Raw genomic sequence first — 24,967 nt, 5'->3', positions numbered from 1 at the left:
TGTGGCCCCTAGAGATGGAGAAGGACCAGTCCGGCAGGTGCACCGGTCTGAGTTGAGGGCTGTTCCGGAGGGGTTACCATCAATGGCAGGGGCGGCCACTCCTTCCATGAGACGGGCTGACTTGTCTGCCAACTCCACGGTCAGGGAAGAGGAAGGGCAGGAAGATGTGGTCATTTTTCATCCTGAGGAGACCCAGGGGGCCCTAGATTCACCCAGTTTCCTCGCTCCTGCTGAAGTGGAGGCTATACCTGAAGACGTGACCATGACTCTGCGACGCTCAGTTAGATCTACAGCAGGTCAGCATCCTAACCCCTACCGGCTCCCTCGAGCCGTTTCCACCGGGAATGAGGAGGGGATACTTTCAAGGGGTGGTGACCAGAGTATTGGAGTGTGAATTGCCATCGTCGGGCCGCCGATTCACTTGGAGGGGGTGAAATGTAGCCTGTGGGCTGGGTTAGGATTGGGATCCTTTAGCTCACTCTCTTTCCCTGACTCTTTACTTTCATGTTTAATCACGTTACTAATTTGGGGGTGGAGCAGATATTTAGTAAACCACTTAACGTGATGGAAGCAGGCTTATATATAGACACCTGGGGTCCTTAGACCAGGACCGTGTAAATTTACTGCTGGGTTTGGTGTGGTGAATCAGTGATTCAGGGGCTGTGTTTGAGTGTTCAGGTACGTTCAAAAGCCTTTTTCCTTGTTTGTCGTTTTCACTGGGGTTAAGTATACAAAGCGACTGTTTGTTTTAATAGTGAGCAGATGAGCCGACGCTGACTGAGCCGCGGTGCAACATTGTTTCCCTGTGAGACCGTGAATGGGCGAGTGAATTATGGCAAAGTAATGCCATACTACTTCCGCGTTTAACAAGCGTTGACTGGATACTGTGATTGCAGTGGGATGTTTACATCTAATTTAGTGCTTTCTATGCACTGTTAATGCTACAACAGGTATGTTTAATTTCCCTTCACTGTTTTAACTAACATGTATATAGGAGTGTATTTGTTTTGTATGCTTAGTATAGTACAGTTCAATGCAATATTGACCATCTTTGTTTATGAGGTTATTTTATCATGTAATGTGTGAAGACTACGTCTAAAACGTGAGTTGTATTGAACGTGAATCATGATCAAACAAATATTCTTAATGGTGTGATTGTGCTTACAGACTTGTACAGCTACACCTGAGTTGCTGGCTGCTGTTCTCCATATTGTGTGATTTGATTGTGTGGTGCTGCTTATAGTATAGATTATTCTATTTTCATTTCTTTTGCTGTTGTTTGTTTTCCTCTAGCCTTTTGGCAATATGTTATTGTATGTGAGTGTATGAATTGTATGTCACAGGCTAGAGTGGTTTTATTTACTTTTTTTTTATTATTTGTATTTCATTTATTCCCAATTCTTTTGTTGTTAGTTTATTTTTTTTATTTTTTTGTAAACTGCCTCTGTGTGGGTGGAGCCAGGGTAGTGCAAGAGACTTCACTGTAAAGTGGGTTTTTGTTCTTCTTTTCCTTTTTTTTTTCTCTTAAGACATTTGCAGTGCTGTGAAGTGTGAACCTTAATGTCTCTTAACCATACTTATTAGTGCTGTGAGTTTGCAGTGTGTAGACATTGAGCTCTAGTGTGTACTACTTACAAGGCTCTGTCCCTCCGTCCACGGGTGGTAGTGAGAACTTAGCCTTCTCTTAGTGCTTTCTCAAACCACTCTACTGGCTCCCATGCTGATGGTCTGTTGACTTCTAGTTAGATTTATTTTGTTTGATTTATTTTTGTTTTCTTTCAAGGCCAACCAACACCTTCAACTATTTATCAATAAATATTGTATTTTTATACTTTTCTACGAACCTGTGTTTGTACATTTTATTGGGGCAGAGTTCCCCTTGCTCTGACACTTATACCAGCTAAACTCAAGGGGTGGCGTAGTCAGTTGGGCAATAGGGGGCGCCACATTAAGTGAACTATTCCTTTAAGGTGTCATTTTATTAGATGCTACACTACTGTTCAAAAGTGTGGGGTCAGTGAATTCTTTTAAAGAAATTAATACTTTTATTGAGCAAGGATGTGTTAAATTGATTATCAGTTAGAGTAAAGACATTTATAGTGTAACAAAAGATTTCCATTTCAAATAAATGCTGTTCTTTAGAACTTTCTATACATAAAAGAATCCTGAAAAAAAAATGTTTCATGGTTTCTACAAAAATAGTAAGCAGCACGGCTGTTTTCAGCATTGATAACAATAAGAAATGTTTCTTGAGCAGCAAATCAGCATATTAGAATGATTTCTGAAGAATCCTGTGACACTGAAGACTGGAGTAATGATGCTGAAAAATCTTTCAAAAATCTTACAAAATCTTACCAACCCCAACATTTTGAATGGTAGTGTATATTTGTGTGTATCTTGTCTTGTGGGTGATGGGTAATGGTAGTTTAATGAAATAAATTTAGGCTGTAGATTTCAGCAATTTCAGAAGCAGCAAACCTCTTTCCACATAGCATGATTGTACTTTGTCACGACATTAGAAACAAAGTGCATCGCCTTCTAAGAACATTCTTCACATACTGTACATATAAAGAGAGGATGCTGAGCATACTATTTTTGGCAAAGCCCTCAGCGTCGGATACCATATCCCACAATGCAATGCTTGAATTGACCTTTTGTCAGGGGCGCCTGCAGGATTTCAGAGGAGATTTATTTATTTATCTATTTATTTTTGCAAACACAGACACTAAAAAGTTCAATATATGCTGATGTTAAAAATTCAACTCTGAGAGAAGTTTTAATTTTATATAGTAAAAGTAAGAGTAGGCGCTTTTCCACTGTTGGGCCAAACCATTCTCGTTGCTTAACCATTCCATTCTGTGCCGATCCGGCTCAGTACGGACATGGTTTCATTTTCCACTGTGGGCTTGTGAGTAATGAAGTCCGAATTGAGTGATATAAAGTCACAATTGTGAGTTATAAAGTCACAATTGAGTGATATAAAGTCGCAATTGTGAGTTATAAAGTCAGAATTGAGTGATATAAAGTCGCAATTGTGAATTATAAAGTCAGAATTGCGAGATATAAACCTGCAATTCTGAGAAATAAAGTCAGTCTTCCTCAGAATTGGACTTTATAACTCGCAATTGTGAGTTTATATCTAATAATAATAATAATTCCTTACATTTATATAGCGCTTTTCTCTGCACTCAAAGCGCTTTACATAGAAGGGGGAATCTCCTCAACCACCACCAATGTGCAGCATCCACCTGGATGATGCGACGGCAGCCATATTGCGCCAGTACGCCCACCACACACCAGCTTACTGGTGGAGAGGAGACAGTGATGAAGCCAATCGGTATATGGGGATGGGGAATTTCTGAGAATTCCAATTCTGAGAAAATCCATTCTGAGAATTTAAGTCAGAATCGCGAGATATTTTCACGGGTATGGACTTTTATTTTGAAATTTCCATTCTATTCTGTTTTTTTCCCCCCTCCATTCTGTCACCTGATGGAGTTTGGGTTCCTTGCCACTGTCGCCTCTTGCACGCTTTGTTGGGGACACTTATTATTCTTAATATTTCTGATTTGCCTGTTTTGACAACATTGTATGTATTATGCATGCCAGCGAAGTAGTTGGCAGTGTCAGTTCTCTTTGTAGAGAAAGACTACGCGCCTGTGCACATACGCATTCAAATGTGCATGCCTATAGACCAAACACGTAATACGCACGTGCATACCGTCACCGTTTTCACAGATTCACGTTTTTGAAGTTTACACAGAACGGCCAGAACGCATAAAGTTTTCTGTTTTCAGCGAACACGGTGTGGTGTAAACGGAAACAATCTTTGTTGCATTATTTGTTATCACTGTAAAGCTGCTTTGAAACAATCTGTATTGTAAAAAGCGCTATATAAATAAAGGTGACTTGACTTGGTTCCTTTAGTTCATGTTTTCCTGCTCTATTTAGTTTCGGTTATGTCCCAGTTTATTCCTGTGATTAATTCTAATCAGCTGTATCTTATTTAGTTCCCGATTATCCCCTGCATATATACATATGCATTATGCATATAATTTTGACATTATAACTGAGAGAAAAAAAAGAATGAATTTTGAGATAAAAAGTCGCAATTATATTATGTTTTTTTATTCCATGGCAGAAACAAGCTTCCATAGAAACACGTTTCGGTGTAAATGTCCGCTAATTCACATGACACAGTAGTTGAATTCTTTCAAAAAGTAGCTTTTGTCTGAGTTGTTGTTTAGGGGAATATCCATTTCATTCAATGCTGACAAAGAACCAATTCAAAAGAATGATTAATTCACAAAACGATTGTCATAGATTGTTTAGTCGACAGAAATACGGGACACGTGTAATAACTGCAGAAATATTAGCAGGGAAGACATTTCTTAGGTCAGTCAGAGTGCTCACGGTTCACAAAGTGCGTACATCCATACAGCTGCAGGTGCCACCATTAAAATGGTCAAAAGTGATCTCTTTCTTGACTCATTATTTGACTGGACTGTCAATATTTAAGACATTTTTACACACCAAAATGACAATTTTTATTGTTTGAAGATGAACACAGAGGACACGTGGGAACAATGTTGCAGTACATAGTATAGACTGCTAGCTATAAGCCTGCTATACTGGGGTTTACAGTCACAGGAATCTCATTTACCCTTTCTGGCTTTATTTCAGCCCCTTTTAAATAGCAAGATAGCTTAATCACAGCACTCTTATGCAAGTGCGTTTAAAATGCCACTTCAGTTTAAGTATACATTACTGTACCTGGATTGAAGAGAACAATGGCCCGCAGGCATCCAAGTTCAGTCTTGTCCATTTGCATGTCTCTCATCTTTGACACAAGCTCTGTCAGCACTCTGAAAAAAAAAAAAAAGTGAAAAAATCTTTATGCTCACAGGCAACTCCATCAATCTAAATTATAGCAAGTTCATTTTTCACCAACATACCCCTAAAAATGCCGGTAAATGTTCTGTAACATATTAAACAGGCTCAGTGAGTCATCGCTCCGCTTTAAATTTAGTTTTCATATTGCCTTGAAAATCAAAGTCATTATGTCTTATAAGACACATTCATCTCGACTGCAGACAGACCGGGCAGCATATATTTCATTAGTGAGGACACCAGCATATCTCACACAGCCAGTGAAACATTATCACAGCGCTACATAAAAATGCCGTACGGCTTAATGTAAAAACGGCATCAATCAAGAGTAAGATGTGCAGGACACTTTCGTGATGCAGCGTCTAATATCATTATAGGGGTTATTTTCAAAAATTCATGTGTGCATGACCTACGGCTGTCACAAATCTTCCACAGGGTGTACTATCAGGACACAGAAAGGTTTCTTAGTAGATCGCAAGACCCTACTCTCTATAAACTGAACACAGACACTGAATTTAAAACGATAGTTCACCCAAAATGGAAATTCGGCCATCATAACTAGGGGCTTTTGCACCGGGTATATAGGAACTCAGTTATAGGAACAAGCCCCTATTTACTCACCCTCACATTGTTAACAATATGTGTTACTTTCTCTTTTTTTTGTGGAACACAAACTATTTAGGAGAATGTTGTAGCTGCTCTTTTCCATTTAATTTAAGTGAATGGGGACTGGATCAACCATGCTCCAAAATAAAAAAAAGTAAAGTATCATAAAAGTATCACAAATGTAATTCAACTATGTTCCACGTCTTATGAAGCCCTATGATAGTTTTGTGTGTGGAAAATGTGATTTGAGATTTGAGGTTTCAGTGAATAACAACTTTGGTCTGTCCTTCACACAAAAATATCATAAGGCTTCCATCCACTTTTTCAGTGGCCTTGGTTCTGAAAGTATATTTCCCATTTGTTTTTCCAATTGGGATTTTTAAAAAAGTATTTGTTAAAGAGCTCAAATGCACGAACTAAACCAACCAGCTATGAAGAGAATAACAACATTACAAACTTTGATTCGAAGAGACGGATGAAATGGAATCGAAATGACTCAAGTGTCCGGTCCACGCCACCCAGGGCCCACTTGTGGTGCCGACACTGAAAATATGCATATATAGGAGCCCCTAAGGGGACGGAAAAATATGAGATGGGAGGAAAAAATGTATTTGAATGCTTTTTTCTTGCAAACGTATTGCGTTGCACAGAGAAACTTTGCATTCACTTGCAAAAGCACTGAACTGACTTTTACGCCATTCACAGTGCTTCATGGAAATCAGTGGCTTCTTTTGGTGAGATTTGCTTGTTTCGATTCTTTGATTGGTCGAGATTTCTCTGCAGAATCATGAGAATCGTATCCTGACGGAGGGAACAAGACGTTCTGTCCCTCCTGCCACAACGATAAACTGACCGCTGAAATGGCCTGGACAAATCGAAATAAGTGAATGCACGCTGCTACTTATGCAGGGGAGTGGCAAGTGAACGGGGGAGTTCACTTGCCAATTGTCATTGGCGTTTTCTGAAGTATCAGAGGTGTTTGTGGTTCCCATGTGAAACCCTTATACCCCTTTTCCACCAAAAAAGAACTGGTTCGGAACTGGTGCTGGTTCAAAGTTGGTTCAACTTGCGAACCTTCTCAGAACCTGTTTTTTTTTTCACTGACTAGAGAGCCCAGCGAACGACGTCGTTACGTCACTGTGTACGTTGTCATATACGTCTTAGCTTTCCTAGAAACGCTTGCGCCAACTTCAAGCATAACAATTACAATGGCGGACTACATCGTATTTCTGCAAATGTTTCTCCTGGCTTTGCGATCCTATATTGGGGTCAGAAGAAGACGTTTAGAACACATATGTGCTGCTTGTCTGGATTACTATAGACGGAGGTTACGTTCAAAAAGAAGTTCGACAATAACCCCGCCCCCAGCCCCCGACAAAAGCATGACGTGGTAAAAGAACGGTTCTAGTCCAGCAAAGAGTTGGTGCCGCTTTGGAACCAATTTTTCTGGCCAAGAACCGGTTCTTTGGCTGTCGAAACACAAAGAACTGGTTCACGAGTAGGCACCGGCTCCGAACCGGCACCAGTACTGCCTTGGTGGAAAAGGGGTATTAGTGTCGTCATTCGACACGACTGGGCTTACATCAGGTATTCTGCAGTTAAACATGATAATTTAAAAATAAGTTGAAATAGTGCAGGTGATGGCTTCTACAAAAGACTAATATTGACGAACAGCCTTGAAGCTCACAGTACAGCAGTGGCTAAAAGTGATTTCCGGAGGGGATATTTGTTCATTATGACCCTAAAAGTTTGATTAAACCATCGAAACATGAAGAAAATATTTTTTATTTGTTTTATATTTATTTTAAATATGAGGAAAGAACAAAACACTAAACCTATATTTTTTTACTTGGCCAAAAAAATGCATAGAAAAACAAAAAGCTCACAGGAAAAAAGCATACATTGACTATTAGTATTATTAATGTTTGTATGACAGCATGAAAAAAAATTATGTCGGCACAATTTGGCATGTTTCATTGTGTTATCACAAATAAAACAATTGACTCCAAGCACAACTACGCAATATGCTAACAAAATCGTTAATGCATTTTTAATAATATTTGAATAAAGGGTAAAGATTTCAATTTTCCTAGGCCGGAAATCAATTTTGGCCACTACTGTAGATCTGACTTTATGTTTTATAAGTTATTGTTAAAAATCAGTTCCCATATGGAGAAAATGAATTGGGATTTTTTTTTTTTACTTCCGGAACCGGACTATTGCACTCTATAGTAAATGAGCCGTATACTTTTATTGGAGTTTTTAAGGTGCCATTTTTGTATTTTGTAAGCTTGAAATCCCCAATCCCCATTTACTTTCGTTATATTTAAAAGAACATCTAAAATATTCTTCAGAAATTCACCTTTTGTGTTCCATTGAAGATAGAAAATCATACAAGCTCAGGCTTTTTTTTCTCTGAAAGCTTGGACTAACCTGTCAAAGATGGCTCCGACACCGGCAGTATGTGCGCTGTTTCTATGGACGTGAAGGCCTGTAGCTAATAATATCCCATCTTTCACAGCTATGGAACGATGCGAAAAAGAGGCAATCAGGAGTTCATTCCACCCTAGCAACAGAGGACAGGAGCACAACAGCACATTGATAAGTGAAAAAACACAAAGGTAGCAAGAAAGGGAGCAAAATATCTACTTTGTATCTCTGTGTGTGTGTGTGTGTGTGGTGGATTTGTCTGCTCTATTTGTTTACTCATATAGCTCAATATCAACTTAAGTTGTATGTTCTTAACCAAAATTGTGTTTCGTTTCAATGAGGACATTTCTATACATGTTTAAATACATTGTCACAGTTTTATATGCTACAATCCCATTTCTGAGGCTCTAAATAAAACGCACTGAACAGAAAAACACTGAGAGTTTGGTTGTCCTCAGGCAACCTACAGCCTAATAAAATAATGCAACATGTGAATGGCGAGAACAATCCAGCCTCTTATTCTCCCTCGCTCTGTGTAAAAGCCATCATCCTTTACAGAATAAGGACTCTAACTCCGAGATAATGAGATGGAATTCCTTATTTAATTGATGCTATGGCCCAAGGCTGGATTAAATGTATTTGCAAATATATATAAATGCTTCTGGAATAGACTGTAATGTCAAAAAACCACAAACATACTCATTTGCTGAGGTTTTTTTTTTTGTTTGTTTTTTTCAGTTGTAACTTCAAATCAGGAAGAATAGATGTACAGCAAAAGGGTCATTTTAGGTCGATGTCTGCATGACTCAAAAAAAAAAAGAAAAAAAAAAGGTCTGTTTATTTACTGACGCACCTGCTCGAAGGAGGATGACTTGATCGTCCAACGGGAGATCAGAAAAGTGAGGTATCCGCTTGGCCCACTCCACTAAGGTAAAGAGTTGCTTGTCAGCTGCTTGGCAGATGTTTGTTACAGGGTCGTTAGGCTAGAGAGAGAGAGAGAGAGAGAGAGTTTACAAAGTTTACTTTGGTGTCCTGATTCTCTGATTTTATTCTGGGGAAAAGACCCTAGTGAACTCCAAGCTTCAGAAAAGACAATGTCATTATTTCTAACTTCCAAGATTTCAGAATCTGCAAATGACAGTCAGTCTCAATATGGACTCAAACATTTCTTATCAAATTGGAATAAATTAGACCAAATTATTTCAGTGATGTTATCCACATGAATTGTAAAGCTATATACATGTCTTCTTTGTTTCTATTTTAATTTGTTATATGGAATTTTAGGAGAAACATCAGAGACATAGGTGATATGTATCTTATTATACAATAATCTGAAGGAAAAACAAGTTAGTCTTTGTAATTTTTATTAAAATGTACAACTTGCTCCAACTCCAAAACAACTTTCCTTTTGGCCAATGTCATCAAAACCATATATATATATATATATATATATATATATATAATATCCTGTTTCATTTAGAGATTGGAGTTACAGTATGAAAGTAAAATGGGTTGCAAATGCCATTTAATTGTTTATATTTCCTGAATGTTACATGTTCTGTTTGTTTGGACTTTTATATTGTATTTCGAGTTTCCTGTCTCTAATTTTGTAGTCCTTTTGTTTCACTTATTCCCTTGTTTGTTGCCATAGCGATTTATTTTCCACACCTGTTCCTTGTCAAGCCCTCCCTTGTTACCCTGTTTATTTATCCCCCAGTGTTTCCTGTGTTCAGTGTATGGTGAACAATGTCTGGTCAATTGTGGATGTTCCGCATGCGTTGTTTCGGATCTGTTTTACCTGCCTTGCCCATGTCTGAATTTATTGTTTTGCATTTACTCTGGATTTACTAATGTTATTTTATTAATAAACAAATGTTGTTGCGACTGAATCCAACTCTCCGTCTTTTCTGAGGCACACTGCGTGACACTGGGATTTAAAAGACCAACTTTTGAGATACAATTTTCCACTGTGTGAGGATGGGGAAGATATTGTATGGGTTAACATATTATCATATACTTTATACTACAGCATCTTAGAATGATTGGTGATGCTGAGGGCTGGAGTAATGATGCTGAAAATTCAGCTTTGCCATCACAGGAATAAACTACATTTTAAAAATATATTCAAAAGGTAAACAGTTATTTTAAAGGTGTTGCATGTAAGTTTTTGACTGTACTAAAGCATACAAATAAAATAATATGTCTGTTTTTGTTTTGGTCTGTGCGATATTGCACGTTGCCAACTCGCCCAATAGTATTTCGCCACCACAGGTTACCAGATGGTGAAAAACACAGCGTATTGCAGTCATGGAAGCCAGCGAACAAACTGGGTCAGAGATCGCAGATTCTACCTGACCTAAAAAGCCTCAGGACCCATCTAAAAATCTCTATGAATGGGAGCATATTAAAACGCAATATCAATTCATCATAAATCAATAAATGAACTCATCAATTTACAGTGTGTATATCTCCTCACATTCCATTGTCAATTGCGCTCGTTCCTGTTGTGTGTCCTCAATCTGGCAACCCGATTGAGTCGAGTTTGAGCAGTAGGGGGCAGGGGAAAAATTCTCTCCAATATTTTGAATTTGTACTACAGTACCCATTTCAACCGCTAGCTGTCAATCTCACATACTGCACCTTTAAATTAGAATAATATTTCACAATATTACTATTTTACTGTATTTTTGATCAAGTAAATGCAGTCTTGGTGTTTCAGGGTTCTGTCACTTCTGTCTAGTTTATTCTTGGTTTTGTGACAGCCCTGACACTGCTGTATTGCCTTGTCATTTGCCTTGTTCAAATACCCACACTTGTGGTCTTGGCCACTTGAGAGCACATGCACGCAACAGGAAGTAAGTGCGCAAGACTGTCCCATGTCTTAAAAATGTCAAAGTGCAGTGCCCTTAATGCACACTAAACCCACACTATCTTGAATACCGCTTCGGTGCGTTAATCGAGCCTAAGCGTATCCCATCATGCATTATGTTTGGGAACTCATGTGCCCCGAAATCGCAAGATGTCGAAGAAAACATTGCACTGTAAGTTAAATTAATTAGATATATATAATTTGGTAGTATAAAACATAAATTGTTGCACATTTTTATTGGGGCAAAGATGAGTATGGTATGTGTAGGCCTATTTTGCACAACTTTTGCAACTATTTTTATCACTTAATTAGAAGCACCACAATTTTAAATTTGTGTCTTCTGTTAGTTACATAGCGACTACTGAACAGACATGTAGAAGTTTATTTTAAAATGCCAAGTATTGAAAATAGAAAGCTCTGTAAACACTTGCATTTTTTTCAAGACTATAAGTGTGTTCCATTGAGTAATCAAAAGTACATACACTTGTAGTCTTTAACGCCTACTTGAACACTTGGGCCAAATAGAGGAAATACGTCATGCAAGTAGACAAGTGGTCAAGTCCAAAGACCGCAAGTGTGGGTATTTGGACAGGGCATTTGTGTGGCCGTGCGGTTTCGAGCGTGCACTCTCATCTGTGTGCCTTGTTTCATGTGCGGGGCTTGGTGTTTGGATCCTAGCACTTCGGTCTAGTTTGGTTTTGGTTCTGTGTTGGGATTCGGACATTCATCCTCTGCATGTTTGTATTCTATTGTGAGCGCACAGGATGAACATTCGCTCGTTCTCGTGCTCTCTGTCTTGTCGTGTGAGCGTGCTCATTCTGTTTGAGCACATGGCTTGTGATTAAGTTTGCTGGCCATGTGCTTATGTTTTTGTCATGTTTGGTGTGAGAACATGGCTTCTCATATGTGTTTTCTTGTGCCATGTGCTCTCCTGTTTATTGTCTTGACCCCGCCCATCTTGTTACCTGATTATTGGTTTATTTGCCCTACCTGTCCTCCCTTGTTACCTGCCTTGTTTGCTTCCTATTTATTCTCCTTGTGTTTTCAGTCCTGTGCCAGTTTGTTGTCTTTCATTCCTTGTGTCTTGATCCCTGAAGCCATGTTGTGTCCTGCTACCAAGTCTTGTTCTGCCAAGTAGGGATGGGCAAATGAAGCTTCATGAAGCACTGAGGCTTTCCCCTGATTGTTCCGGGAAAAGATTTAAAGCATCAAGAGTGTCAAAAACAGCGCCATCTTGTAGCAGGTCAAATTTATAGCTTCCATAAACCTGAGTGCGCAGCGCCGTTGTTTCATCCATTAAGCACAAATAAAAGCCTCACAATGCTAAATATTCAGTTTTTTTGATGATATAATTCATATATTAAAGGAAATTAATGCAAAGTGAAACATTCACGTGACTTGAAAGAAAGTGAGGCTTTGTTTTTCGTTGATCACGTGTTTCTCTGAAAACAATACGCGCTCTGGCACGGAGCTTCATGAGAAATTGCGCTGCGTTCTCGATACGCGCTTTGTGCCAAATATAAAAGCTATGAAATAGCTTTTGAGTGTTATTGACTTTACTGTGTGACATGTTACTTGCCTTATCTGCATTCTGCAAAGATATCACCCAGAGAAACTCAACTGTCAAACTCGGTGATGTGAGTGGAAAATGAGCAGATATCTTGTGGGAAGTCTTGTGGAAATCATTCCTATCATTTTCCCAGATGGAATATTTTTATTCCCTGTTTAACTTTTGCTCTCTAAAAGCCTTTCCTTCTGCTTGAATTACCCAAGCTCTGCAGCCCAGAATCAATCAGAATAAGCACTCATGAACCAACAGCCTGGCATGTTAGAGCACTCTGTGCATGTTCTGCTGTTGTCATGGAGCAAATTCTGTCCCTGTAGGATCACAAAATCACATCATCACTGAAGCATTGTCATTATCTACCCAGAGCGAAAAGCTCTTCCATTTTAGTGGTATAACATACCCTTGTGAAAAAGAAATACTCTTTAGTATTCTTTTACAAAGAGTACTGAAAATAATTCCCTATATAGCCAACTTGTTTGAAACTAATGTATGTTTTAGACACTTAACTGCTTGTTAACTGCAATTAAATGAAAATGTATTATAATATAAATCTATATTAAATGCAATAACTTTTTTACCCACTTAAGTAGTAGGACTTTCGTACATGTACATGTAGTGCGCCTACGTTCTGACGTACAACCCAGAAGCGCTGCGCTGTTACACTACATGAACTCACATCAGACGCCCACACATAAGAAAATGAATAGTTGAATAAAGTCAAATTTTTTGTTTGTTTGTTTGTTTTTTTTTGCGCACAAAAAGTATTCTCGTCGCTTAAAAAACTTAAGCTTGAGCCACTGTAGTCACTTGGACTATTTTAACAATGTCTATACTAACTTTTCTGGGATGGCAGATGTCGATTACCAAGCAGCCTATAGAGTGATCCAGCTCTCAGATTTCATCAAAAATATCTTAATTTGTGTTCCGAAGATGAACGAAAGTCTTACGGGGTTGGAACAACATGAGAGTGAGTATTACTGACAGAATTTTCATTTTTGGGTGAACTAACCCTTTAAAGCATACTGCCAAGTGTCCTGACAAGCATTTAAATGGATAGCTCACCCAAATAAGTTGTTCCAAACTTGGATGAATTCTTCAGCTGACCACAGAATAAGATTTTGAAGAATGTGGATAACCAAACAGTTGATGGTAGCCATAGTATTTTTTACCCTACTATGGAAGTCAATGGCTACCATTTGGAGCAACTTGTTGGTGAGCAAATGATGACAGATTTTTTTATTTTTAGGTGAACTATACCTTTAAGGTAAACTAAAATGGAATTTCTTTTGAGACTTTTGTCATGTATTTAAATATATTCCTAAGTACACAGGTTGCAATGTAGTACATTTAAAATGTTAAAGGTATAGCGGAGGATTTTTTACTTCCGGGTGGAGGTGATATACTATTGGTCCTCCTAACTGTCAATCATTCTGGTGAATAAATCAAACTTTTCAAAAAGTGGAGAGGGCGGGTCTTATCTATAATTCAGAAAGATCCTCCGCTATACCTTTATATATATATATATATATATATATATATATATATATATATATATATATATATAACTTTAAACTTAATATTGAAAAACACACTACAGTTAAAACTGTAATCAAGTACTTTACATGTGCTTTAGTATGTTAGTCATCAAAATAAATTATTTAAAGCATGACAATGTACTTTTATAAAAAAAAATATGTATTACTGTTCTCTTTTTAAAATTATGAAAATTGTGAACGTGTACTCACACTTAAGTACACTTAAGTGGCCTTTTATTTAATTAATATTATATCTGCAAGTACAGGTTTTTATATATATATATATATATATATATATTTATAGATTTGAAGTACACTACAAGTGCACATCCCATACAATTAGGCTCACTTCTTTTTCATAAGTGTATTCATGATTGCTCAGTTCATATCACCACCATACTCAAATATCATAACAATAAGATATACATCTTGCTTAAAAGTCTCCTATTCTATGCGGCTTTCATTTAAGATCATCACGTCTTAACAGTTTTCCAATCAACCCAAGAAGAACCCAAATTCATTAGAGCCCTATTCATGTGAGAGGACCTTCCCCAAGGCTCAAGGACGAACACACAGACAGCCATTAAAAACAACCGACTGTGGGGGAAACAAACACTCTGAAAATTCAAAGTAGGGAAGACAAAGCATATGCCTCTTTTTGCCTGACCTCTACCTGATTTAGAGCTTACAGCTGCACAAAACAGAGGACAAATGCGCACAAGGCATAAATATACACGGCGCTAGCCTCGGTGTGTCAAACTGACATGGTTAATGGCTGAAGCTCTTATCTAGTGACATGACAATGTGCTTCTTCTGCAGTATGTCCCCTCTCGAGGGGTCTGTGCAGAGGCCTTCAAAGCCAAAGAGCATTGCTATGTAGCCGAATCCATCCACTGGGAGTGGGATCGTAAAAATAGCCCTTCTTATTCACAAACAGAAATGCATATGCATCTGACTCTTTCTTGGATCTGCCAAACTCTTAAAACTGTCTTTTCGTATATCTGCAGGCAGGCTGGAACCTTACTTTAGTCTTGACATTCAGAAAATGATCGAGCCCGGCCGGTTCACTGAGGAGCAATTGTGAAGTGTAACTCTGAAATGGCAAATTTCAGACGAGCCAAATGTTCTCCATAAGTTGAATGTCACTGAGTGTGATTTAGAGGGAGAGATTGGCTTACAGAGTTGGCAGGCGGACTCAGGTTGGCCTCCACGTAGGTCTCCGTCTTTGGTTCCACTGCCAGTTCGGCATCCAGAATCTTCTCCACGGGCATGTCCTCGTTGGCACAGCTGCCGAATTCAGCCTCACTCCGCTCCTTCGCCCGCTGCCGCTCCTCCTGAACGGCTGCACACGTGCACATACAAAATTAGAACGGCTTGCATGTGCGACATGTACGGTTACATACACAAACAAAACAGTGACCTTGCGCACAATAACACGCAGCTGCTTTTGGTTTGCTAGTAATCTACACATTTCCACAAAAACAGCTCAGGCTGTTTTTCATCGAGCTGCAAATGCATCCAGCCCATTATTCATCAACTTCAGAGGCTAAAAGTTGAGGAGGTCATTCTACGTATGGAGTGACTTTATATATTCTGCTTTTTAAAATATGTATATTTTATTTGGGCACGATCCAGTGCAAACATGATTCTGTGCTCCTATTCAGTCTATGGACAAAGTCATGGGCCATAAAACCGTCCTTCTAAAACTTTCGGTCAAACGATTAGTTATGCAGATTGACAATGTAGTGGTGTGTGTGTGCCACATTTGGGCAAGCATCTGCGTGTTGTGTACACAGCGCACACGTTTGTTTGGCCTGGTTTAGAGGGGGAGCCAGGTCTAAACCACACAGTCGGTCTACTGTGGTCTGGACCTGGTGGAAATGAGCCCCGTCTGCCTCGCCATCAGGCTGTGGAACATTTCAGCTTTCCCTTCTGTCTGTAAAAGCCCTGTTTTATGACTCTCTCTCTCTCTCTTTCTCTCTGTTCGAAAGAAACCGCTAGCAGATCATGAGGGGAATTCTTGAGTAGGAGCAGCAGAGAGCCGTGGAGGTCAGCTGAAGGATAAAGCTTTACTCCAGGAGTCACTGAGAGGTGAGGAGAGAGGCACAGGGAAATTATTTTAGCTTTATTGTCCTCAGAAACAGAAAGACAGAGCGAGTGGTTTTTGGGGGAGAAGAGTGTCAGGTTACCTCTCTCTCAGAGGCCTCAGTATAGGGGGTCCAGGCCTCACGTTCAAGACCATTACCTAACGTTTTAGTATCAGGCTTATTCTTCATGACTTTTTCTACTCTTTTGAGAACAGATTATAAACAAAATTGATAGCACAACACAACGCACATTAACATACTTCAACTTTCTTCCATTAAAAAATGTCACAATGCAACTTACTGTATGTCTGATTTAAAGCAATGGATAAATTCAATCAGTTTTCACATGCTAAACTTTACATTGTATCACACTGTAATGATACACTGCTGGTTGTTTACTGTGACCTCTTTTATTGTACTTTTCTACAGTGTGTTTACAGGTTAATTTTAAAATCATTAATTTGACATTTATTATTACTATTTTCATACACGCATCCTTGATTAGGACCCCAACTTTAAAAAAATATATATATGAAAAATAAATGGATAAATAAATAAATAGTATGCTTCTAAACTATTGGAATGTTCTCATGCATATAACATTCTGAATACACTCTGAATAAATTACATGTAAGCCTACATTCCATTCCCACTATTCTCTAGTGGAAATGCTGGGAGTACAATCTCTAGCCATTTAATTATATTCCTTTTAGATGATTCTAGACTTAAAATGCATAATTTAATCAACACATTAATGAATCTAATTCATTTCCTTGACAACAGCATACAGCAGTGCAATGAACTGCAAATTGTTGGTCATTGGTGCTTTCAACCACCATATGTTGATTGTTTATTTCTTTTAAAGGTATACTCCACTTTTTTTGAAAATAGGCTCATTTTACAACTCCCCCAGAGTTTAACAGTTGAGTTTTACCGTTTTTGAATCCATTCAGCCGATCTCCGGTTCTGGCGGTACCACTTTTAGCATAGCTTAGCATACATCATTGAAGTGGACAAGACCATTAGCATTTCTCTCAAAAAAATGACCAAAGAGTTTCGATTTCGACCGTCAGTTTTTCGACTACCTACCAATAGTTTTTCCTATTTAAAACTTGACTCTTCTGTAGTTACATCGTGCACTAAGACCGACGGAAAATGTAAAGTTGCGATTTTCTAGGCTGATATGGCTAGGAACTATACTCTCATTCCTGCGTAATAATCAAGAAACTTTACTGCCGTACCATGAGTGCAGCAGGCGTAATGATATAATGCAGCGCCTAAAAAAAATAGTCCCCAGCTCGGTAACTTCCAACGCTCCCTGTGCAAGCAGGTTGTCACGTTGGTTATGTTGACGGAGGGTAGCCTATTTTCAGGCGCTGCGTCATATCATTACGCCTTCTGCACTCATGGTACGGCAGTAAAGTTTCTTTATTATTACGCAGAAATAGCCATATCAGCCTAGAGAATCGCAACTTTACATTTTCCGTCGGTCTTAGTGCACGATGTAACTACAGAAGAGTCAAGTTTTAAATAGGAAAAATATCAAAACTCTTTGGTCATTTTTTTGAGAGAAATGCTAATGGTCTTGTCTACTTCAATGATGTTTGCTAAGCTATGCTAAAAGTGGTACCGCCAGAACTGGAGATTGGCTGAATGGATTCAAAAACGGTAAAACTCAACTGTTTAACTCTGGGGGAGTTGTAAAATGAGCATATTTTCAAAAAAAGTGGAGTATCCCTTTAAGTCTGTAAAAAGATCTCCAAAAATGTGTTACATTGATAGTTTGACTTTTCAAAACTGACATGTCTCATGTCTCATTCGGATTGTGTGAACATTAGATTTTCAGAATAAGGTGGTTTCAAGAAGCTGGAATATTTGCTCTGTTTGACCAGGTTAAAGGGATAGTTCACCCAACAATGAAAATTATCCCACCCTCAAGCATATGACATTCTTCTTTCAGCCGAACAGAATCAGAGGGGAGTGAGTAGAGTCTGTGTTTTTGAAGCTCCAAAAAACGCATTCATCCATCATAAAACGTAATCCATACGACTCCAGTGGGTTAATAAATACTTTCTCAAGCGAAGCGACGGGTTTTTGTAAGTAAAATATCAATATTAAAAGCTAAATCGAAATCCTCTGACATTTTTCTTTGAAACTTCTAGTTTTAGATTCCTAATTCGTGACCGTTGTTTTGTTTTGCCCTATCCTCTGTGCTTCCGTGTTCGTCAATCCTCACCTATACGCTGTGCCTAAGTCCTACGTTATCTCAGAGGTCATCCTTCCGCCGGAACTCGACTCTCTCGTGAATGCTCGTATGGCCGTTGCCGGAAGCCAGTGGTTATCGTTTAGAAAGTTTTAAATATGGATATTTTTCTAACAAAAACGTGTTGCTTCGCTACAACCCACTGGAGTCGTATGGGTTACTTTTATGATGGATGGATGGATGTGCCTTTTGGAGCTTCAGAAACTCTGGCACTATTGAATGCCTTTACAAAGCTGGGAAAAGCCAGGATATTTTTTAAGACTGTGTTCAGCTGAAAGAAGGAAGTCATATACACCTAGGATGGCTTGAGGGTGAGTAAATCATGTGGAATAATTTTTTGGGTGAACCATTCCTCCTTTAATGAGTATATGACCCATCCATAGTCACAATATGACTAAATTCTGATATTAATCAGAATTGTCATGTGTTCAAAGAAAAAGCAACGCACCTTCTCTCTTCATTCCCATGGCTAAGCACTTCTGATAGCGGCAGTACTGGCAGCGGTTGCGTTGCCGTTTGTCGATTAAACAGTCCTTGTTGTCTCGGCAAGTGTACGTCAAATCCTTTCTCACCGTTCTCTTGAAGAAGCCCTTACAGCCCTCACAGCTGTACACCCCGTAGTGTTTACCTGCCGGCAGACATATGCTTTAGTATTCTTCCCAGCAGGGTTATCTTTAATTGGCATTTGATTTCAATAATTCAACAGCCACACATCTGTTTTGTCACTCAGAATATATAGAGTGACCAATATTATGACTGCAGTTTAACAAGTACAATAAAGGATATTATTAAACAGCTCTTTTCAGCCACTGCATTCTTTTCCTCCTGATTTTTTTTTCACTGACTTCTTGTGTTAACAGTGTGAAAAAGGACAACATATACTGTGGATTTGTGGCTTGTTCTCCCAAATTAATTGACGATATATCCCAGTAATAATTCACTGGAATGCACTAAGAATATCTTTATATTACTACAGAGATATTTAACACGTCTGTAATATTGCTGTGGAAATAATCAGAGTTATTCATAGTCTGTGGTAGTAATTTGTTAATGATTTTACATTTTTAAATGTCCTTTTAATGTCCGATGATTGAGGGGTGAGTAGAATAATGTCCTCTTATTGTAACCAGATTTTGAAAATGCTTATTTTTGTGTTCATAGAGCGCACCTTTCGCTGATTGTTTACAGTATAATGGAAGTTACTCCCATAATTTGTGGAAAAATGTGGATAATGACTATTGAACTGTATATGGTATTATTGCAATTAGACATGCCAGTCTCTCATATCAGTCTGTGGGCTCTTTTGTCTTACATAATAAAACAAGTACTATTTTCAATAAAAACATTTTTTTTTTCGGTGTATTACTTATTATTTCAGTAAGTAGCCGTGAAATAACACAACACTTTTTTATAATTTATGTATAAATATAAATGTATTGCTCATAGATTATTATGCTGGTTTAGCTATTTCGTTCTATTCTATCAGAGACAAATTACAGAGTGCATGAATACATTTTTTAAATCATCTAGGTATGTGTGTGTGTGTGTGTGTCACCTGATGAACGGTCTCCGCAAATGGCACAGATGTGTTTTGTCAGGGAGAGGGATGTGCCTGTGGGCTGTGCCGGGACCTTCATCATCCCGTTCAGACCCAGAGGGGGTTTAATGTCCTCTGAACTACTGACTGCATTCATGGGCGAACTGAGCTAAAAATAAAAAAAAGATATTACATATCAAACCATTACAAGCTGATAATAACTGATCAAAATTATTTAATCAAAAATACAGTAAAAACTGTAATATTGTTAATTTTCATATTTTTATGTTTAATATTTGTGTGGACACCATGATACATTTCAGGATTATTCTGATAAATAGAAAGTACAAAAGACCAGAATTTAGTTGAAACATAAATCTTTTGTAACATTATAAATGTCTTTACTCTCACTTGTTGATCAATTTAATGCATCTTTGCTGAATAAAAGTATTTATTTCATTCAAAATTAAAAATAAATCTTACTAACCACTAAAGTTTGAATGGTAGAGCAAAATTCCACATAAAAAAAGTGTCTGTTGGAATTGAATCAATTCCACGTGGAATTTATTCTTAACTACCCAGAACTAAAGTCACGCAAAATGTGATGATTGATGAGCCGACTTGTGAAAGACACAACAGACACACCTACAGGAAACATTACGACGAAAGAATGTTCACTATGTTTTTCTTTGGTAATTCGTGAGGGACTGATACATGAAACTATACAGCTTCCTGAAGAGAAGAAAACATTAAAGTCATTCACCAATGAAAGTGCTAATCTCTTTCTAACAGCAAAGTCTATGATATATGAGTCAAGTATTCAAATATCCAATAGTGTTGAAATGTCAAAATATTTCAAGGCAGACAACAGACTATTGTGTTCATTTAACAAAAACCCTCACCTGGCATTTCCACACCTTAAATTGTGTCAGCATTATTTTGTTTGCCCTGTTAAAGACAGTCTGACTCATGACAAATGTTTCTGGTTTACGACACATCCCCACACCTGAGGTCAGGATTACCAATGTAGATATGACATATTAGTCCTGCATACAGACTCTTCAGCCCGGGACACACCAAGCCGACGGTCAGCTGTCAGCCCGTTTTTGAGTGTCGGCCGGCTTTAAAGGGGCTACTGACATTCATAATTAGCATTAACACAATGGGATGCTTTAACATCGAGCTTTCAATCCTGATTTATTACTTCTACAGGTCGGGAAAAAATTAGCCTGGTCCTACCAGACTCTCGTACATTTCATTTGTACAGAGAGTCTGGCCACTCTCCATTGACAAGCGTTAACTTCCTTGAAAGCGGGTACTCTGTTGAAGTTTAAAACTATTGGATCTGCCCAGAACCACTCTGGATCTGCCATAACCAATCGCTAACGTTTAGTTGTGACGTAACCCTACAACTCAAACTAGCGCACAACATCAATGTCATCGTTCTCAGCCACTCCCTCAGTTCGCTGATTGGACCGCTAAAACATTGGCCGGAGAAAAACCCAAGAATATACCGCAAACCCAGACGGAGTACTGAAGGAAAATGAAAATTGAGCGGAAGTACATAGGAGGGCGGAGCCAGGCTAGGAAAATATATAAATGTGACCTAAATTTGTTTAATAAGATTCTAACAGCTTACCTCTTGAGTAAAGAAATACAACAAATCTAAATGCAAATGCAGCCCAATGTACATGTAAAATTGTGCCATGTGCATACATACTGAAAACAAAAGAACTTCCAACGTGATTGTGATAGTAAAGGAGTGGCAGGAACCCAGATATATACCACTAAGCACACAAAAATAGATCTACCTGCTGCCTGCTTCTATTCGGATGCAGGTATGGCTCTTTTGACAGTCAAATCCTGGTGGGTCACAAGAGCGTACACACATACACCCTCCCACCACCCCTCATACACACCCACAAACTTTTATTCAATATGCTCAGTCCCATGGGACTGGTATAGCCTCTAGATTTAGACCAGGAAACAGAGAACAGACTAACAGTCTTAACTTTAAGCCCTTAAAGTCTCAGATCCCCACATTCATGCACTCTAAAATCAGTAATCAACAGCAATCCCTAAACTCACAAAAAAATACCAGCCAGACAAACAAGAAAAACCTAAACAAATTAGGGTGCATTCACACTAGCACTTTTGGTGCGATCGATGTCAGAGTTGGATGATGTGAACGCTGTTTTCCGAGCTCAGTGTTCACCTGTGGAACCGTGCCTGAGTCCGCCTAAAAAGGGTGGTTGGGGTAAGGTTCATGTGACCTCGTGTACGGTTTGCTGTTAAATTGTACTAAATCTCGGAAGTGAACTGCAATTGATGACATATGATTCGATAAAAATCAAGCGTAGCGTTAGTTCTGGCAGGTCACGTTAGTCAAGCTCGCATCAGCTGACTCTCAGCTGATCCACATCTACCTATAGGAATACGACGCCTATCACCGTATACATTTATAAGCTCCTTCAGTATTATCAGCAGCTATCACGTTTCTCAGGAGCTAATCACCCTCCTCCATCCCCAGCTCCTCCTCTTGCCCAGTCAGGATTTGACATTCTGATTCCCCTTGAATCAAAATAAATTCTCGAATCATGTTGTACTTTAAAATCTTGAATTAAATATATTTGCAAACATTCATGTTGGTTCTGTTCTGTTTACCCCAAGGGGGTTTATTGCTGCTCTCCCTGCTCTTATCCATGCTAGGCTGAATGGATGCACAGGGAGTTCTCGCCCAGAACAGAACCATACCGCCAATCCAAACTGTATGCTAATTGTCAATCGTATTTGACGGTAGTGGTCCGTGTCTAATTGCAATCGGAGTAATCGAGTTTGGACCAGGCAATCGAACCAAGTGTGAAAGCATCCTTAAAAGGTAGAGCACAGTGGTAGCACCAAGGTACAGATTGGATGCACTGTAAGATTGGATAAAAGCATCTGTCAAATGTGGAAATGTAGGAATCCGAGGCGTCACACAACCATGTTTAATTTGAGGTGGCACCAGTGATGGTCCTGGCTCACATGGTGAACAGAACGAAATGAGAAAAGAAGCGAGAAATGAGAAGAGAAACGAGAAACGAAATGAGAAAAGAAGCGGAAAACGAGAAGAGAAACGAGAAATGAAACGAGAAACTAAACTAAAAGAAACGAGAAACGAAACGAGAAAAAAAAAATTAACGAAACAAGAAAGGAAAGGAGAAAAGAAAAGAAATGAGGAAAGAAACTAAAGGAGAAAAGAAAAGAAAACGAAATGAGAAAAAAAAGAGAAAAGAAGCAAGAAAAGAAGCTAAAAAGAAAGAAAAGCAGAGAAAAGAAACAAGAAAAGAAGAGAACAGAAACGAGAAAAGAGACAAAAGAATCGAGAGGTAAAAATAAATGAGAAGAGAAAAGAAACGAGAAAAGAAAAGATTCGATTTAGGTTAATATTCAGACTATTTTATTTATTTTTCTATTAACTATTAACTTCATGGAAAAGAATACATGGAAAAGAGAAGCTTTGACATCTTGATAACTCCTTTTTGAGTTATGTAAAAAAATGTGGGCATGATGCTTTAGGTAGAAATAATTCGGAGGCATCAAGACTTTCCATAAAGCAAAACATTCTCTTATAGTCCTGTGGAAAGAGTGAATGACTGGCATTTTTATAACCCAGAGAACCGTCTATGACAACCAAATTAAAATAAGTAGCATGTCCAGAGAGATGGAGACAGACATAATGAACAGGGAGAAAATACATTTTATTATCACGTCTTACACTGTAGAGCCCTCAGCAGCTATTAGAAGAAAGATCACATGTGCCATGTGACCATCTCATGCTGTTGCTTTGTGTGTAGAGCTTTTAGAATGGTTAAATCTGTCCACAAACTTGTGTTGCTGCATTGCACAGTCATGAGATGCTGCACACATCAGTCACTGACCATAAACATGCCCAAAATATCATCTGTGCTCTGAATTATGCTATAAACCTTTTTCTGTATGATGCATAAACATTTATATTGGGCAATGATGGGGGAGGTTCTATCCTAAAAACTATAATGAAACTCTGTTTATCATATTTACATTCTAGATTTTAAACAAAGGATTTTATAATTCCCAAAGAAAATGTGACTGGTGCTTGCTTGGTGAAAACTCAAGCCGTCATAATGCTAGAGTACGTAGTTGCAGGGACAATTCAATGTGGTTGCTAGGGTATTCTGGGTGGTTGGTAAGTTGTTCTTACTGGTCCAAGACAAAAGAGCCCTATGATATTGACCTAATGATATTTAAATCCTTAAATGTGAGCAATAGAAATGTAACAAAACAAAATGTCATTTAAATCCATGGTCTATATTTCTAGGTTGTGCAGTAAAGACTTTTATAATGTTTTAAACATTAAAACAAAAAAATATTATGTTAAATTGTAATAAATTGTGAAAATATTTCATAATATTAGCCTACTGAGCATTGGTATGATAGTGAAAATTAAAATAAATAAATAAAAAACCTTATTTTAAACTGTAATAATATTTTACAATAATACTGTTTTTTGTCTATATACCAATAAATGCAGCTTTAGTGAACATAAGAATTTTCTTTCAAAACCTTTAAAAATCTTACTGATCCCAAACTTTTGAACATTAGTGTACATGCACAAATGTAGAAATGTGTATCTGTCTGTGTGTATTAGAAGATTGAACTGGCAGGGTGTTAAAAGAGTTTCATTCTGACACACACCACATGGCTAAACTGCAGATTTTAACAAGCCAGCTCATTTCCTGTGCAATTGGGCCCTGACCAGGCCCCAACCGGGCCTCTTCTGAACCCATTTAGCGTGCCAATAAAAAGTAGAAAGCCCATGTGGCACACTAAGGCTGTGTTTGACACCATACGGTCAGAGATCAAGCACTCTGACGGGGCTAATGAGGATGAATGGGGGCCAGGGCACCAAGACGCCTCTCCTTAAGCCCAACCACCATAACTTAAGGCAACACCATTAATGTGAAACGCCTCCAGTCCATTTAGCAGCCTAATTAAAGCTGCCTGACATGAGGTGGTGGAAAGAATAAAAAATAAAAAATTATGATTTCTATGCCAACCCAAACTTGTTTTTAATAGGAACTTGTTTCCATTTTGGGGTACAACAGTATCTGAACACTTTACTACTGGTAGTGGAAGGGAGGTGAAATAAGGGGGAAATAAAC

General features: G+C 38.4%; 1 protein-coding gene across 2 annotated transcripts in view; it reads right to left on the bottom strand.

Moving 5' to 3' along the window:
• rxrab (retinoid x receptor, alpha b) overlaps positions 1-24,967 on the bottom strand; it is an 80,098-nt gene that overhangs the window by 11,609 nt on the left and 43,522 nt on the right. For both annotated transcript variants that reach the window (XM_081365305.1, XM_081365304.1), the window contains exons 4-9: positions 19,803-19,953; positions 18,696-18,875; positions 15,076-15,239; positions 8,780-8,909; positions 7,930-8,062; positions 4,774-4,865 (exon numbers count right to left, since the gene is read on the bottom strand). In XM_081365305.1, coding sequence (XP_081221431.1) covers positions 4,774-4,865; positions 7,930-8,062; positions 8,780-8,909; positions 15,076-15,239; positions 18,696-18,875; positions 19,803-19,953 — 850 coding nt within the window. The remainder of the gene's footprint in view (positions 1-4,773; positions 4,866-7,929; positions 8,063-8,779; positions 8,910-15,075; positions 15,240-18,695; positions 18,876-19,802; positions 19,954-24,967) is intronic.

This window comes from Scardinius erythrophthalmus (genome assembly GCF_964197995.2).
Source record: "Scardinius erythrophthalmus genome assembly, chromosome: 5".
NCBI classification, from domain to species: Eukaryota; Metazoa; Chordata; class Actinopteri; order Cypriniformes; family Leuciscidae; genus Scardinius; species Scardinius erythrophthalmus.
The sequence above is the reverse complement of the archived record's forward strand: the minus strand, read 5'-3'. Positions and strand labels throughout refer to the sequence as shown.